At 40.5% G+C, this 19,306-nt stretch overlaps 1 protein-coding gene across 1 annotated transcript in view; it reads right to left on the minus strand.

Annotated features, from left to right (window-relative positions):
- Positions 1 to 12,806: 12,806 nt before the first annotated feature.
- Positions 12,807 to 19,306, minus strand: part of LOC126348063 (NAD-dependent protein deacetylase sirtuin-2) — a 44,012-nt gene continuing 37,512 nt past the window's right edge. The window contains exons 7-8 of the mRNA XM_050002323.1: positions 13,314 to 13,494; positions 12,807 to 13,083 (exon numbers count right to left, since the gene is read on the minus strand). Coding sequence (XP_049858280.1) covers positions 12,934 to 13,083; positions 13,314 to 13,494 — 331 coding nt within the window. The 3' untranslated portion in view covers positions 12,807 to 12,933. The remainder of the gene's footprint in view (positions 13,084 to 13,313; positions 13,495 to 19,306) is intronic.

Consider the following 19,306-nt stretch of genomic DNA (forward strand, 5'->3'; position numbering starts at 1 on the left):
TGGGTTCCAAGAATGTTAACCGATCAGAATAAAGAGGCAAGGAAAACAATAGCCTCCCAACACTTGCAGCGCTTCCGTTTGGAGGGAGATGAGTTTCTGAAAAAAATTGTGACCGGGGACGAAACATGGGTGCATTTTTTTGAACCCGAATCAAAGAGGCAGTCAATGGAGTGGCGTCACACAAGCTCGCCGAGGAAGAAAAAATTCAAAACTGTGCGATCGGCAGGGAAAGTTATGGCAACAGTTTTCTGGGATACAGAGGGTGTGATTCTGGTTGATTTTTTGGAGCAGGGATGCACAATAAATTCTGTTCAATACGTCACAACCCTCAAAAAACTTAAAGCACGTCTTCAGCGAGTTCGCCCAACAAAATCAATGGCAGATGTTCTTCTTTTGCATGACAATGCAAGACCACACACCAGTCGTCACACCTCTGACGAGATTGTCAAAATTGGATGGGAAGTTTTGCCTCACCCCCCATACAGCCCTGACCTGGCACCATCAGACTTCCATCTGTTCGGGCCACTAAAAGAAGCTCATCGTGGGATTCATTTTGAAGATGAGGAGGCCGTCAAAACATCCGTGCGTCAATGGCTTAGGAAGCAGAGCTGTGATTTTTACCGTGCTGGGATACATGCCCTTGTTCAAAGATGGACCAAAACTGTAGAGATGGGCGGAGATTACATTGAAAAATGACAAAATGATCCTCAATGTTGTGGTTTTCAACCTATGTAATTGCATTTAAATATCCTGACAATTAAACGTAGAAAAAAAAAAAAAATAGGAGGCATTACTTTTTGACTGACCCTCGTACACTAGGTTTCCGTTGCATGTGAAACATCCTCACATCCAATCGGATGCAACTTAATTGCCATAAAAAACTGCAGTCCAGTTTCCTTTGAAAGTGCACAGCTGATATACTTCCTCAATCAAGATTCTGTACTATCTCTAATAACCTCATCACCAATACAACATTTAACCTTAATCTTCCTTCCTTCCTGCTTTCCCACTTTTGTAGAGGTTCTCGTGCAGATGTTGCGTAACTAGCATCCCTTCAAGAAATAGTAAGACTGAGAATGCCTTGGCCACAGCCCAAGGGTTGTATTCACAATAAATGGTGTCAGGTTGCTGATGAAACAGACGACTTTGGCCTGCATTTATACAGCCCCTATTGATAAATATCGCCCACAGTTTGGACTGTAGGAGGATAATGATTATTTTTTATTTATGATCAGTCAAGAATAATGAAAAACTCAAAATGTAAAATAGCACAATATTGCGCCTATGTCAAACTGCTTCGGTAGACTACATTGACTCTTACCCATTAATGGTATGTGGTGGGTACTTCTTATACAGGCCATCTGCTGTACTCTGTCTACAGATAAAACTGTCAAATCTATCATCTTATACTGATCAGGGAAGAAACATTATTTTTGAAAAAAAAGAAAAAAAAAAGGTGCTGCTTTTAGAATTATACTATTTAGGTAAAGCACTTGATTTATCGCACACGTCAGTTATGTTTGCATATTATTACAGTAGTTTAAGTGATTTATTTATGACAACTGATTTGCAAAAACAACAGATTCTAAATATCACATAATATATTGGCATGGTCAATAATGTAATTTAGTTTTATTGTTTTAAAAAATGTAACAGATAAATAACTTTTCATACCCTACATAGAACTGACGGGTCCTGAAAATTTCTTTTAAAAGTTACATTGTGGTTGTGTGTCTATTACAAACCATTTGAAATAGTGTCAGATTAACACACTGCATTCTATATGGCTGCAGGTAATTATGGATGACTAGTCTTCTTGCTCTGATTTCTGAACACTTTGCATTCTTGGGAAGCAAGTTGTCACACATCTACACTTAAGACCACTCTAATCATATTAGGTTCCTCGTGCTGTGACATACTAACTTTCATGCATTCTTTTGAGCTCCTGCTGGTACAGCTTCTGACAACTTACATTGTTGAGATAGTGTCTAATTTTACTCAAGCTGAAGTAAACACCAACACTCAACAGCACTGACTCCTGGAGGTCCAGTGCCCCTTATTATGTTTAACTTCTTAACATATGTATTATTTATAATATTATGGTTCTTTTTTCAACTAATTTTTTTATTGCCAAAATGAAATATTCAGTGAAGCACAATAATGACAGTAACAAGGAAATTATTTTTTAGGTGCTTAACAATTGACATTTTCATCTCTAAATAGCCCCTGGTTTAAAATCATGAGTATACTTGTGATAGGCTTACCTTTTTTTTCTCTTAAAATTACAGTAATTCTGTGGATCAAAGCACTAAAAGTGAACAGCAACACTAGCCATTAAAATTTAGAGCCACTTGTTTATATGTTTGTGGCTGTGTGAAATACCCTCAAGCAAGGATCAATATGCAAAGCTACACCACAGTCTTTACACATGTATCTTGATTCACTCCGTGCCTTCTTCCCTCTGGCATCACGCACACTACAACTACATCTACATCTACATCCATACTCCGCAAGCCACTCAACGGTGTGTGGCGGAGGGCACTTTACGTGCCACTGTCATTACCTCCCTTTTCTGTTCCAGGCGCGTATGGTTCGCGGGAAGAACGACTGTCTGAAAGCCTCCATGCGCGCTCGAATCTCTCTAATTTTACATTCGTGATCTCCACGGGAGGTATAAGTAGGGGGAAGCAGTATATTCGATACCTCATCCAGAAACGCACCCTCTCGGAACCTGGCGAGCAAGCTACACCGCGATGCAGAGCGCCTCTCTTGCAGAGTCTGCCACTTGAGTTTGCTAAACATCTCTGTAACGCTATCAAGGTTACCAAATAACCCTGTGACAAAATGCGCAGCTCTTCTTTGAATCTTCTCTATCTCCGGGTACGGATCCCACACTGATGAACAATACTCAAGTATAGGTCAAACAAGTGTTTTGTAAGCCACCTCCTTTGTTGATGGACTACATTTTCTAAGGACTCTCCCAATGAATCTCAAGCTCGTACCCACCTTACCAACAATTAATTTTATATGATCATTCCATTTCAAATCGTTCCACACGCATACTCCCAGATATTTTACAGAATTAACTGCTACCAGTGTTTGTTCCGCTATCACATAATCATACAATAAAGGATCCTTCTTTCTATGTATTCGCAATACATTACATTTGTCTATGTTAAGGGTCAGTTGCCACTCCCTACACCAAGTGCCTATCCGCTGCAGATCTTCCTGCATTTCACTACAATTTTCTAATGCTGCAACTTCTCTGTATACTACAGCATCATCTGTGAAAAGCCGCATGGAACTTCCGATACTATCTACTAGGTCATTTATATATATTGTGAAAAACAATGGTCCCATAACACTCCCCTGTGGCACGCCAGAGGTTACGTCTGTAGACGTCTCTCCATTGATAACAACATGCTGTGTTCTGTTTGCTAAAAACTCTTCAATCCAGCCACACAACCGGTCTGATATTCCGTAGGCTCTTACTTTGTTTATCAGGCGACAGTGCGGAACTGTATCGAACGCCTTCCGGAAGTCTAGGAAAATAGCATCTACCTGGGAGCCCGTATCTAATAATTTCTGGGTCTCATGAACAAATAAAGCGAGTTGGGTCTCACACGATCGCTGTTTCCAGAATCCATGTTGATTCCTACAGAGTAGATTCTGAGTTTCCAAAAACGACATGATACTTGAGCAAAAAACATGTTCTAAAATTCTACAACAGATTGACGTCAGAGATATAGGTCTATAGTTTTGTGCATCTGCTCGACGACCCTTTTTGAAGACTGGGACTACCTGTGCTCTTTTCCAATCATTTGGAACCTTCCGTTCCTCTAGAGACTAGAGGTACACGGCTGTTAGAAGGGGGGCAAGTTCTTTCGCGTACTCTGTGTAGAATCACATCCTACACATTCTTGTTGGATTCTGCTTCTTCTCGGTCAGAGGAATTGTAGATGGAAAATGACGTCGAACAAGTCGCGTTGGGGTTGATTTTGCTGATGGACGGCCCGCTGCTTTCGGTGAACATTCCTCCACCTGATGTTTGGCAATGAGCTGTTCAGCGACAGCCACGTGAAAGTCAAGGGCAGGGAGCTCTCCTCCATGTCTTTTATATAGGACAAAGGCATTCCATTCTGCTAATTCCAATAGATGAAAAAATATCTTCTTGTAATACTTTTTACCCCTCTTGCATGGCAATGGATTGTTTGCTATGTGCTGATCAACCTTTTCCACCCCCCCCCCCCCCCCATTGGGTCATTATAAGCAAATACAGCCACTGGTTTCCCAATATATTTGTTTCCTACTTTCCGTGTTCGTATTTCTGCAGTGTGGATAGTGGACAGCATGCAGACGTCTCTCTTATCTTTCCATTTCAGTGCAGTCGGATTACCTCGCTGGAATGCTGCAACTTCCCCTTTCTTCAGTTTCTTGGTCCGGAAAGAAGGTGGTATTTCTTTTCTTGCAGGACGCACGGTGCCATACATACCTGTTCTTTTTGTTAGCAGAAGGTCAGCAAGCTGGGGAGAACTATAATAATTATCTAGAGTCAAGCAGTAGCCCATATTTAGCAAGGATTACATTAGTGTCATTACAATTTGTGACGACATTGGCAGATCCTTGTATTCTTCCTCAAACGTAGTGCCCTTGCCAACGTAAATAATTAGGGACAAAACATATCCAGTCTGTGACTCACACAACATGAATGTTTTTATGCCAAACCTAGCTCTCTTGAGTGGCGAATACTGGATCCATCCCAGTTGCCCTTTATATAACAGCAGGCTTTCATCTACGGTGACGTCTCTTTCTGGACAGCTGTTTCTATGCAAATTTTGGTTACCGAGACCAACAAATATGCAACACAAACAAACGTCCTGGCATGGAAGCCAACAACAATTGATGAGATGTACATATTTGTTGCTGTAATATTGTTACAAAGCATTGTGAAACAACCCACATATCAGATGTACTGGACAAAAAGAGCTACATTAGCCACACCAATTTTTAGAGAGGTTCTGCCATTCAAGAGGTCTGTCAAGAAACTTAATACCTTTGTACTTTTTTGCCAAAATATATGCAGCCTGTTAATTAATAAAGACGTGCGTCTCAGAAAATTGAAACTCTGCAGGTGTTTGTACAGTTGTGCTATTTAATTAGTTATAATGTGCCCATTACTGTGGACATACAGTAGAGCGTCGATTATCTGAACTTCGGTCAACTGAACGACCGCATAACCGAACTGTGTACTGGCTCGCACCTGTTACTCTCCCACCCTACGATCCATCATCCCCCTCACTCCCAAACGAAGTTTCTCACAGTAGTTATTGTTAGAAAGAGAAGAGGATGGAGAAGAAAGTCTCTTAAGAAATCATAAGAATACTGACTTGAAAGACGCGTCCTACATGATCAGCGCAGCATGGAATAGCAAAAAGGAAGAGAATTTGAAGGAAGCCTGGAATAAAATTTTGGACACAGAAGAAAATTCACAAGGTATGATCGAAAATGATGAACAGAATGATATGTCCGAAATTCTCGGTATGCTAAAAGAAATAGATTGCCACGGATGTGATGATGAAGACATTCATGAATGGATGAATATCGATGATGCAGATCCAGGACACCAAATCATGCAGGACAGCGAGATTGTAAACGCTGTCACTGATAAAGAAGACGCCGCCAGCATCTCATCAATCAATGCTCCAGAAAGTGAAGATGAAAGTATACCAACAGCTTCTGTGGGGTTCACTTGTTTAGATACTGCCTTGCGATGGTTTGAAGCCCAATGAAAGTGACCAGTTTCAGATATTTGTAATGAAAAAAGTATGTGACTTAGCTGCTCGTAAGCGTGTAAGCTTGCTTAGACAGACCAAAATAAAGGATTTTTTAAAATGTTAATGTTGTATACTGTGCGTATTGTTCATGCAAAATGTGTATGTAATATGTATATATTTTCGTTTAATAAACTGTGCCACATACTATATATTCCTGCTGAAGTTGCCTTTGTATGTTACTCTGAAATACTAAAAGAGATGCCTGTTTTTATGAATAAATTTACTGTACAGTACTTCTTTTTGGCGAACAAAGATGTACAGTTCGATTATCCGAACAAACCAGTTTTCTGAACACCCATGTCCCCCAATTACTTCGGACAATCGACGCTCCACTGTAATACATATATGCCTAGACAGACCTGCAACACAGGACATGACCCTGTCCTCCAAAACCTCAGTCCCAGAAGTATTAGGCCTTATCTTTTGGCACATATCCAAATTCAATCATGCTGGACTTGCTAAAGCCCTTGTCTCTTTCTCCTGGTCCTTACAGTGGAAAAACATATTCACCACAATTCTACCAATCAGACTCAATCCAAAACCAACATTGAACTCTGTCTGAATCAGTTTATTCCTCCATCTAGATGTGATTCATACCCCCTCCCCCCACTGTCACCAAACTGTGCCTTGTTAACTTTCTAGAGTTTCCATCCCCAATGCCTATGGCCTTAAAATTGTTGGGCATTGCTTTCTTTACTAACACCTGACTGACTTCAAATCTGCAGTGGAACCTAGTTCCTTGTCACTATGACCAATTATGCATTCAACCACCATCACTTTGAAGGAATTATCTACAAACTAATCTATGGTGCAGAAGTAGCCACCCATGGCACCATCCTAAGCTAGCCTCTTTAAGGGCCATCTACAGGGATCCTTCCTAACCACCCAGAATCCCAAACTACTTAACACCAGTTCAGATTTATTGATGAACATCTTCACAAGGTGGACTGAGGGTGAGGATGGTCTGTGTCCATTCCCCCAGAACCTCAGCACCTTCTCCCCATTCTCTTCACCTGGTCTTCAGACCAACAAGCCACCTTCCATGATAACGACCTCCACCTCAAGGATGGTTACCTCACTTCCTCCGTCCACATCATACTTACTGTGGTCGTACCTTCTGTAGTGACAAGCAGTCACTCTCCAAAATTTGCCAAGTGTCTTACTGAGGCATTTGCAGACCAAAATTACCTTCTCCACAACATCTAGAAACAGATTTCCTGTGCCTTGTCTCCTCAATCATCTACCACTCCCCATATAACCATTGTACAGCTGCAAAGGAACACCTCTTTTATGACTCGGTGCCACACACAAGTGGAGAAAGTGAATCACATTCTCTGAAAATGTTTCAATTACTACTCATATTGCCTTTAAATAATAGATTTCCTCCTCACACCACCTATAATGATATTTGACCACCCACTGAACCTACACAATACCTTGTCCTTCTGTAGCCCACTGCTGCTCCAAACTCCTTTCCTCGTGGGTCACATCCCTGTGATAGACCTAGATGCAAAATCAGTCCCATGGATCCTCCCATAACCACCTACTTCAGTCCTGTCACAGGCATCTCACATCCCTTCAAAGGCCATCTGTAAAAGCAGCCATTGGAGCCACCAATTTATGAGCAACCAATGTGCCGCATGAATGGCCAGCCACAAAAGTGTAGCCAAAGAGACAGTTGCTGAGCACGCCATCCAACACAATGTGCTTGATTTTAACGACTGTTTCACAGACTTGGACCATCTGGATTCTTCCCATCAACACCAGATTTTCTAAATTGCACAGGTGGGAACCTGCCCCATAATATCTCCTTTTTTCTGCAACCCTCTGGTCCCAACTTGTTCCGGTCCCTGTCCTATCCCATTCCCTAATCTCAGTCCAGGACTATGCACACCTTCTATCATCCAATGCACCCTCATAATCCTTTTCACTTTTCTATTTCTCTCTTTTCCCCCCACCCCCACCCCCTCAGCACACCCTCCTGATGCTGCCTGTAGCAGCCCTAGCTTGTCCCCATCATGTCTCTGCATGCTCCCACAGGCTGCACTGGCAGCCTTTTATCCTTCCCCCCTCCACACTCAACAGCTCATCTGCACCCCAAATACTTGCTCCAGTCAAGATTGCTGCTCACCTCTGACAAAGTCACAGTTGCGTCTTAGTGCTCATGTGTGTGTGAATATGTGTGTTTTCTATGTCTGACAGACTTAGTCTGCTGAATAACCTAGCATTCTTTTCATTTTGCCTGTCTGTGATTCAACATCTCCTCAATGTGGTGAGCAACAACCTATTCTTTCCATACAGTTGTAATTTCATCCTGGGTTTTCTATTGTTACAATGTGCAAGGTCGGAAGGACAACATAAGCTTCTTCTGCTCATTAAATAAGATAGAATACTTCAAATTTTTGGGTGTACATACTGATGAAAAATAGAACCAGAAGAAACATGTTACTGAGCTTCTCAAACAATTACGGTCAGCTTCTTTTGCTCTTTGTGTAACTACCAGTCTGGGAAACAAATGAATCAACTTCTTACATATTTTTCATATTTCCACTCTGTAATGTCTTATGGAATAACTTTCCGGGGGTAAGTCATCAATTCGGAAGAAAGTATTTACTGAATAAAAGCAAGCAGTAAGAACAATTTGTAGCATTCATCCGCAGCCTTCATGCAGGTATCTCTTCAAGAAGTTGGACATCTTAACTGTACCATCACAATACATATATTTGCTAGTGAGATTTATCATAAATAATCCATCACATTTTGAGAAGAATAGTTAATAAGCTGCAACCAAAATTTTTTGACAATTTTAAAAAAAGACAAAGGTTTAGCTGCATGAATAGGACAAAAAAGTGTATACTAATGTCAACATTAAACATGTATACAAGCCCTATAAACTGACTTATTCCATGTCATTTCGATAAAAGAATCATTCAAATGATCTATGAAAAATATAACTAGCTGCTGACTGCCATGTCGAGGATTCCCAGTACTGCCAGGAATTTTCCTTTGTGGAAGGTCTAGTACAGAGTGCACTCGGCTAACTGAGGAGCAACTCGACTGATTAGTAGCATTCCCAAGGTCAAGAAACCTAACAAAGAGTGGGAAAGCGGCGTGATAACCACATGTCCCTCCATACTGCATTCAGTGTTGCTATTGACAGAGGATGACGCAGCAGTCAGTGAGGCCCGACTGGCCCATCTACAGAACTTTACCTACCTCACCTTACATGTAACTAAGTGACAGGTTTCTGGTTGTGACTATTTCATTTCACAGTATGCTCTATACAAGTCACACTCTTGATACAGCAACTGATGTGTAGCTGTGCATAACAAAGAAAGTATTTTGTTTATGGATCATATATGCGCTACAAGTTTAGAACAAAAACAGCACAACTCAAATGAACATCACTGTGTAGTTACTAATTTATACATTATGTCCTAAATAACCTCCTTGATGTTAAAATTAAGACTTTCTGTTAACGATTAAGATTATTCATGAATAAAGTGAAGCTTTGATTACTGTGGCATGAACAGACTACCACTAATTGCTGGTTTTAAGATGCTTATATTTGCCAGGTCCAAGTATTAATTTATTAATGTATTCATTTTAAGGTTGGAGCTACAAAACAAAAGTTATGAGTCAGACAACAGTCAGTCTGTCAAAGCTCTGTAGGATTCCACAATGGTCAACTTAAATATGAATTTTGTACAGTGAAAAAAAATCACCTGTTTCCGAGCAGTACATTACTGGCTATTGTTTAACACACAATGAGGTGACAAAAGTCAGGGGAAAGTGATATGCACATATACAGATAGTGCTAGTATTGTGTACAGAAGGTATAAAAAGGCAGTGCATTGCCAAAGCTGCCATCTGTGCTCAGTTGATTCGTGTAAAAAGGCTCGGACTAGACACATGGGACATTCCATTTCAGAAATCATTAGGGATTCAATGATCGACTATCCACAGTGTCAAGAGGGTGTTGAGAAAACCAAATTTCAGGCATTACCTCTCACCATGGACAACACAGTGACTGAATGCCTTCACTTGATGACAGAGCCCAGAGGCATTTGCATAGTTGTTAGTGCTAGCAGACAAGCAACAGTGCATGAAATCAGTGTGGGACACTTAATGAACATACCTGTTGGGACAGTGCAGCAAAATTTTGTGTTAATGGGATATGACAGCAGACTACCAATGCAAGTACCTTAGCTAATAGCACAACATTGCCTGCAGTGCCTTTTCTGGGCTTCTGACCCTATCCGTTGGACACTAGGCAACTGGAAAATTGTGGTCTTGTCAAATGAGTCCCGATTTCAGCTGGTAAGAGCTGATGGTAGGATTCAAGTGTGGCACAGATCCCACAAAGCCATGGACCCAGGTTGTCAATAAGGCACTTCGTGAGATGGTGCTTGATCCGTAATGGTGGAGACTGTGTTCACATGGAGTGGACAGAATCCTTTGGTCCAACTGAACCAATCACCGACGAAATGGTTGTGCTCAGCTATTTGGAGACCACCTGCAACCATCCAGGGACTTCATGACTTGAAACAACTATGGAATTTTTATGAATGACAACGTGCCACAATTGTTTGTGATTGGTTTGGAGAACATTCTGGACAATTCAAGTGAATGATTTGGTCACCCAAATCATCCAACATGAATCCCATCAAACATTTATGGGACATAATCGAGAGGTCAGTTCATGCACAAAATCCTGCACCAGCAACACTTTCACAATTATGGACAGCTTGTCTCAATATTTCTGCAGGCAATTCTAACAACTTGTTGCGTCCATAACTTGTTGAGTTGCTGCATTACACCAGACAAAAGGAGGTCAACATGATATTAGGAGGTATCCCATAACTTTTGTCTCTGTATGTTACAAAGTACCGAGATACTCGTTTCCATCAACTTAAATGATGTTAACATTTAGTAGCACAAACACTACTGATTGAACAATCATGTCGAAGTAAAATAGTGTACTATACTAGTAAACAATCCTATTTCTTTGGTATTTGTTAATAAGTATCTACAAATACACCGTAAGATACAAAGCTCGTCTTCCAGTTCATTCCCCTTACTTTTTTCAGATTACACTGAAATCCCTTGCATGCCTTCATTGGTATCTCATAATAAAGATAATGAGGAGAATCTCTCCATTTTAGCCAAGGAATTCGAAGAAGAATCACACACTTTTCAGCAGCATATGCACTTCTTAGCAAATTAGAACTGGTGCTGGACTAGGATTCACAGTATCACTGAGACACTGTCAGAATGAAGGTTTTAGTTTGTCAATGTGGTTTCCCGACATACTTCAGCAGCTACTACGAGAGAGAAATATCTGTCTCTAGTCTTAGTCTGGCTCAAAATGTGATCCCAAAAGTTTACTGCAGTACACATTTCAAGAATGTGTGAGGTTTCTTAGTAATTCTATGATTGAAAATGTTTGATTAGTTCCACTGCCTTGGAGCAATGCAATCAACTTCAATGAAAGTGCTGAACATTCACTGTTTGGTCCCTTAGGGATTCACACACATTTGAACATCCACTGAGCATGCAACATCAGCACTTGATGAGAAAATTTATTTGCCGCAAGAGTCAGTGGCCTAACAGTACATTAATCACCCTCTTAAGAGGAAGAGATGATCTTCCACATACAAGGTCTACATCAGAAATAAGGAACCATTAGATATGGTGTGTTTCATTGGATTCAGATTGCTACATAATCACATATATGGAATGCCGTTCACTATTGCAGTTTTATGAGAAATTACTTTGCCACAATTAATTCAAACTTATGTTAATCTTTATTGGCTGCACTCTGTTGATGTTATATTGATGGATATTGGTATCAAGAGACTTCAACAGAAGGATGTGCTTTTCTTGTCCCCAAATTGAAACATTCCAAGTAGTTTCATCTGTCCCCATACTGTACAATTTTCACTGCAGAAGAAATACTGATTTGAGAGGCTTTCAAATTTGGCCATCATGTGGGGCTCCCAACCTGCTGATGATGTCAAGACTCAAAAAGTGTATTGCAATCTACTGAAATTCTGAATTGGAATTGTAAAATTAATATTCAAACACTGGAAATCTTATAAAGAAGTATGAGAATCTATTTTCCTTGGATTCCAACTCATGCATGATTGGTCTACAGTGACAAGGTCAACCAGCTAATGAAGTAGGCCATTGTTTCTGGTACTGTAATGAACATCAGTCTACCATCTTCTGAGTTCAAGTTATGGATGTGGCAACTGGCTGAGGATTGGCACCTTTCAGTCAGTCAAAAAGGTCAAAACTAGGCTGTGATCCAACCAGTAAGTAGAAGCACCCCCCCCCCCCCCCCCACTTTCCAAAGTTGCAGGTGAGCAGGAAGCTAATAACTACCTTGATATGAGTTCATTACCAATGATTGTTTAACACTTCCCCATGTATATTGCATAGGTATCAACGATAATGCATTCAGCAATTGCCAAAAGAAAGAGGATGATGATGTCAATCACTTGCTGTTTTCCTAGAATTTCTTCAAGCCACAGCAAAACCGCTTACTGCAAAATATTGTGAAACTGAAAGTGACCCTTCCAAAAGGGCTCCTGTTTTATTATGTCATGATGTTTTTCAAATATACAAACCCATTTTTTGTTTTCTATGAGACTACAATGTAGGTATGTAAAATTTTTGATTGCAAAAGCACTCTACTGAGTTCTCTTTCTTATATTCTATTTTGTTCATAATTGATACGTCAGGCTCTCTTAGTTATCAGTGTTTGAACTTAAGTGGAAATTGTAATATAGTTTAAAATAATTATTCATACTATTTATATCGTGTTACCTCTGTATACATAATTTTATATTTGTATCGAGCTGTTCGCAGTATGGTTCAGAAAACCTATGCCACTGATACGACCAAAGAAATGCATCTTTAAAAGAATAATATGAATATGCTAGTGAGAACAAGTGTAGTTACCACATGCACATTTCATAATTTCTATTCTGGTGAATGTATTACTGCTTCACACATTATAAACTTACAAACATTATAAAAAAATTTATGTTTGTACAGAGATCAACAGTGTTAACATACAGATTAATTTTCATTCTTACTTTGCTTCTTCTTTAACTTCTGATTTTTGTTTCCCCTCTGACTGAGCACCTTTTATTTCTTGCTCATTTGTTCCTGTACTGACATTTTTGCTGTTCTCCTCATCTATTCTTTTATGTTCTTTGGCAACTAATTCTCTCAATTCATCCTGAAATATTACGGAAAGAATTTGATATACATAATATACATATATAAGATGGTAAAGAATGGAAGATTAATTATTTCTACAACTCAGTAACTGCATGCAGAATAAGTAGTAATTACAGCTCTTGGTAATTTCTAATTATGAATGGTAATTACTTTATTTACATTTTAGTTATATCAAGTTTAAGTTACCTTACCTCCTACAATCAGACAAAAATATACTGTAGGACTTACACCCCATCCAAGCTTGTCTGCTAGCAACTGACATCCATAATCACAGTCACCTAGTAGAGCAACATCACGAGAATACTCGGATTTGAAATCAAGACCACCAAGTCCCATCATCACCATGAGAGAACTTCGTTCACCAGCCTTTTCTCTGTTCACAAGTAACCTAGGACAATTGCTTGGAACTCTGCAACAGAAAACATGATTTAAATACATAATTTCAACAATTTCAGGCCTGACTGTGATGATCAGCTATCTTGGTTGGGGTATGCAGTACAGACAGCTTGGTACGGTCTCGCCCACACAGAATGTCACAGTGTTTGCAGCTAAGTTGGTAGACCACAGGGTTGCTTTCACTGGCAGCCCAACCTTTAATGTGGTAAGAAATGCCACTACTTTTCCCTAAGCGTAACAACTGACTCCAGACCTACAATCTCCATCCTGGCCACCATGACCAACTATATCCTCAATCACAATTACCTCATCTTTGACGTCATCACATATAAACAAATCTGTGGTTCAGCTGTGGGCACCCACGCACCATCCCATGCCAACATATTCGTGGGCCCATCTAGTCACCCACAATCCTAAACCCTCACTGGGTTCAGATTCTTTAATGAATTCTTGATCAATGGACTGAGGGTAAGAACACCCTAACCCTATTCCTCCAGAGCCTCAACACCTTCTCCCTCATTTATTTCACATGGTCATCCCGAGACCAACAAGCCACTTTCCTCAATGTCTACTTCCACATAATGGATGATCCCGTCAGTAGTTCCGTCCACATCAGTCCTTGCAAACACGAACAAAATACTTCCATTTTGACAGAAGCCACTAGTTCCACACCAAGAAATCCCTTTCATACAGCCTATCCACCTGTGGCCATTGCTTGCATCTTTAGTGATGAGCAGTATCTCTACATACACTATGTGATCAAAAGTATCTGGACACTTGGCTGAAAATGACTTACAAGATCGGGATGCTCTCTATCGGTAATGCTGGAATTAAATGAGGTTTTGTCCCACCCTTAAGTCTTGATGACAGCTTCCACTCCGACAGGCATACATTCAATCACGTGCTGGAAGGTTTCTTGAGGAATGGCAGTCCATTCTTCACGGAGTGCTGCACTGAGGAGAGGTATCAATGTCAGTCGGTGAGGCCCGGCACAAAGTCTGTGTTCCAAAACATCCCAATGGTGTTTTATAGGATTCAGGTCAGGACTCTGTGCAGACCAGACCATTACAGGGATGTTATTGTCATGTAACCAGTCCACCACAGGCTGTGCATTGTGAATGGGTGCTTGATCATGTTGAAAGATGCAATTGGCATCCTCAAATTGCTCTTCAACAGTGGGAAGCAAGAACATGCTTAAAACATCAATGTAGGCCTGCACTGTGATAGTGCCATGCACAACAAGGGATGCAAGCCACCTCCATGAAAAACACGACCACACCATAACACCACCGCCTCTGAATTTTACTGTTGGCACTACATACGCTGGCAAATTTCATTCACCGGTCATTCACCATACCCGCGCCCTACTATTGGACCACCACATTGTGTACCGTGATTCGTCATTTCACACAATGTTTTTTCACTATTCAATAGTCCAATGTTTACGCTCCTTACACCAAGTGAGGCATCATTTGCCATTTACTGGTGTGACGTGTGGCTTATGAGCAGCTGCTCATCATAACACTTGCTGTGGATCCTGATGCAGTTTGGAATTCCTGCATGATGGTCTGGATAGATGTCTACCTATTACACATTATGATGCTCTTCAACTGTCGGTGGTCTCTGTCAGTCAACAGACGAGGTCGACCTGTACGCTTTTGTGCTGTACGTGTCCCTTCGTGTTTCCACTTCACTATCATATCGGAAACAGCGGACCTAGGGATGTTTTAGGAGTGTGAAAATCTTGTGTACAGATGTCTGACACAAGTGACACCCAAGCACCTGACCACATTCGAAGTCCGTGAGTTCCGCAGAGTGCCCCATTCTGCTCTTGCATGATGTCTAATAACTATTGAGGTTGCTGATATGGAGTACCTGGCAGTAGGTGGCAGCACAAGACACCTAATATGAAAAATGTATGTTTTGTGGGTGTCCGATACTTTTGATCACATAGTGGATATGCTGGGGATCTTGCTGAGAGCCTCACAGACCAAAATTACCCTCTCCACTTTGTCCAGAAACAGATGTCCTATGCCTCGTCTTCCCGGTCATTTACCATTCCCCACATAACCACTGCTCAGTCACAAAGGAGAACTCCTCTTGTGACTCAGTAAGCTCCAGGACTGGAGAAACTGAATCTCATTCACACAGGGTTTTGACTACTTCTCACCTACATCTACATCTACATCCATACTTTGCAAGCCATCTGACAGTGTGTGGCGGAGGGACTGCACTAAAATGAAAAATATTTTCCCCACCTCTCCCACAGTAATACTCTGCCACTCATCCAACCTATTCTTGTCCATGCGTAATCCATGCCTGCTCCCAACCTCTTGCCTCATATCTCTTCAACAGAACAAGGTGCAAAAAACTGTCCCATAATCTTTCAACTACCACCTACTCCAATCCTGTCACAGGCATCTCTCACCGCAACAAAGGCAGGGTCATGTGCAAAAGCAGCCCTATGTCATACCAACTTAGCTGCAACCACTATTTGGTATTGTATGTGGGCAAGACAATTAACAAGCTGTTGTCCACATGAATGGTCACTGCCAAACTTTGGTCATGCGACAGCTAGACCACCCAATTGCACAAGTGTGCTGTGCAGTATAGTATACTCGACTTCAGTGACTGCTTCACAGCCTTTGCCATCTTGATACTTCCAACCACCACATAATTACTGTGCCTTTACTATTCATCCCAGCTGAGATCATTGCTCCCCAGCACATAATCAATTTCTCCACAAGAACGGGTGCAACAAAAATGTGGGTAAGCATCAGCCACACTCAGATTGTGTGATGAAGCCTACTTACTATGCGAGGCAAGCTTTAAATGCAGTAGTTCACACAATTTCAACACTACCTCTTTATTCACTGCCTTTATAGCCGCAGTAAATAAAATCCAATTCAAACAAGAATCAAATCTGCAACTTTACCAAGGAATTAACACTACACTCAGGAAACATTTATTAAATATGACAGAAATAATCCAACAAAAGCATTGACTACTCTTCAGAAGTGTTAAAAATTTCCATTACAGTAAAAACTGTTTTCTGATCATGTGTACTGGTAGTTGAACAGTAGCTCAAACAGAATCAAGCAATGTTTTGATAATTTCTGCATTCACATGTTGTGCCAGGATGCTGCCCTGTCCTTCACACTTTGAAAATCTGTTCTTCCTCATGCCTAGTTTTTTTCCCCCATCAGTTGCTTCCCACTTTTGTACAAAATGACTTTTTTTATTAGGTCTCCTTCATGTGCCTCTTGGATGCTCCATGGCAGAATTAGTCTCATATCATTCTTTTCTGCATACTAGTCCCATTTTGCTCCAATTATTAGTTACATAAGTGATGCAAACTGAGAAGTGCCATGTCAGTTACATGGAAGAATAGTCCCCCCCCCCCCCCCCCCACAGCAGATGGTCATCCATTTAAACAAATAAAATGATAACATCTGGTCCTGCCTATCACTCACAGCCCTACACAGACAGATTATATTTTACAACTGGCAATCGTTTTGAGATTATCTGCTGGTGTGCAGCTGGTATCTCTACAATTGTATTTAAAATATTACAGGGAAATTTAAGAAACATCTCATTAAATCTTCTATTTTACAATCAACACATCTTGGGAATACTGAGCAATAGTATTTACTTTTCTCAGTTTTTGGATGTAACTTAGTTAGACATTCTCGTGTGATATGTTTTCAGATTTGAAACTACTCTGGCTAACCAAAAGTTACTGTAATAATTATTCAAGTGATTATAATTATCACTACACAGCTTCGTACCTAACAATTACAAAACAATTTTTTTAACATCATTCCTGCTTCCTGACTCCCTACCAAGATCTTAACCCTAACTACTCATATTGAAGCAGGTTTTCAACGCCATCTGAAATCAACAGCTGTCTTCATTGAACTGACAGCCGGTTTGGCACTGTCTGGCTACAGGGGCTGATCTACAAGCTACTGCAAGTTGTACCAAGTCGAGAAATTGTGGATCTAATATCCAGCATGCTTAGTGAAAGGCAATTTGAAGTGTTTCTAGGCAGCCCTAAAAGCCACAAACGGAAACTGAATAATGGCCTACCACAGGGATCTGCTTTAGCCCCATCACTATTCAATTTATACAGTAATGATTTACCACCCACAATATCAACTAAATTCAACTATGCTGATGAAATCGCACTGGTAGTACAGAGCAGTAATTTTGAAGATGGTGAATGAATTCTTACTAAGGATCTGACGAAGATGTCAACTTTCTTTAAGACCTGGAGATTGATCCCAACCACATCAAAAACTGGAGTCTCTTGTTTCCATCTAGCGAATCATGCTGCGAACTACAAACCAAGAGTTCTGCTCAATGGACAAACGTTGAGGTACAATCCTTTCCGAAAATATCTCGGAATTACTCTACATAGAACCCTGACCTACAAAGAGCTCATCACCAAGTTCTCTCATAAAGTTGCTGCAAGGAACAACATACTACATAAGCTCAGTGGTACCACCTGGGGAAACTCTGCTGAGTGTCTGCATTAAACTGGCATCAGTCTTGTGTACTCTGCTGCCGAGTACTGTGCACCTGTCTGGTTGGAAAGTGTACATGTGAACAAAGTAGACACAAAACTTAATGACACAATGCGCTGCATTACTGGTTCCATCAAATCAACCCGATGCCACTAGTTACCTGTACTGAGTCACATCCCTCCACCTCACTTAAGGTAGAAACAAGCTCTACTGAGGGAGGCTAAGAAACTCTCAGCATCACCTTCTCTACCATTACACCAGGAATTCTGTCATGCGCCACAGCAACAATTGCGATCAAGAATACCAGCAAGTGTTACTGCAGGACAACTCATCGCGAATGGTTTTGATCTAAATGAAAGCTCGAAGCATGAATGGTTAACAAAAATATTGGGAACAAGAGCCCATCACCTTGATCCCACAAAGAAGCCAAAAGGTTTTGACCTATCAAGGAAACTTTGGTGCCGCCTCAACAGGGTAAGGACTGGACATGGTGGTTGTAGCTACTTCAGGTACAAATGGTGCTGGATCAGTTCACCAATGTGTGAATGTAATCAAGAAGAGCAGATAATTGAACATTTAGTCCAACGCTGTCCACTTCTTTCATACCCTGGAATTCCCGATGACTTGTTCACTCTCACACCCAGCTTAATTAACTGGTTGAAAAACACGGACTTTAAGGTTTAATCTTGTCTTATGTCATATGTATATCGTATAAAATCATTTGCCTTATATCAACTGTATATTGTATAAAATCACCATATAATTAAATAAATAAACCTCCATATTGTCAATCATTGACCAGTATTCAGCACACTTATTTATAGGTACCATCCATATTGTTCTCAGGGTTGCCACAAGTTTACCGAAGTGAAATGCCTTGATATTTCCATGATTTCCAGACAAGTTTTAGCATTTTTCCCTGTCAAATTTTGAGATCTCAAGGGCAAGTAAAGACATAAGTAGACAAAAAAATGTAAGGACTTATCTATTTCTAAATGTCCGAGCAAAAATGTTAAGTACTAACAGTAAAATCTTTTGTAATGAACTGTTTTTGGAAGGAGAAAGTAAGCCAACTGGTATTTATGTTTCATTAACACCACAAATGTTATTTTATTTCAATAAAGCGAACCACATTTGATGACAAAAAATGAGATTTGTTGGAGTCGCAAAACAGTTTTAAAATATCTTCACTGCTTTCAGAAATAAGAGAAAAAAGTGAGCCTCTTTAAAGAAACGTATAAGACGGGGAAGAGTTGTGCAAACCAACACTATAGGTGACCGCCAATAAAATGTTACTTC

This window comes from Schistocerca gregaria, chromosome 1 (assembly GCF_023897955.1).
Source record: "Schistocerca gregaria isolate iqSchGreg1 chromosome 1, iqSchGreg1.2, whole genome shotgun sequence".
Classification (NCBI taxonomy): domain Eukaryota; kingdom Metazoa; phylum Arthropoda; class Insecta; order Orthoptera; family Acrididae; genus Schistocerca; species Schistocerca gregaria.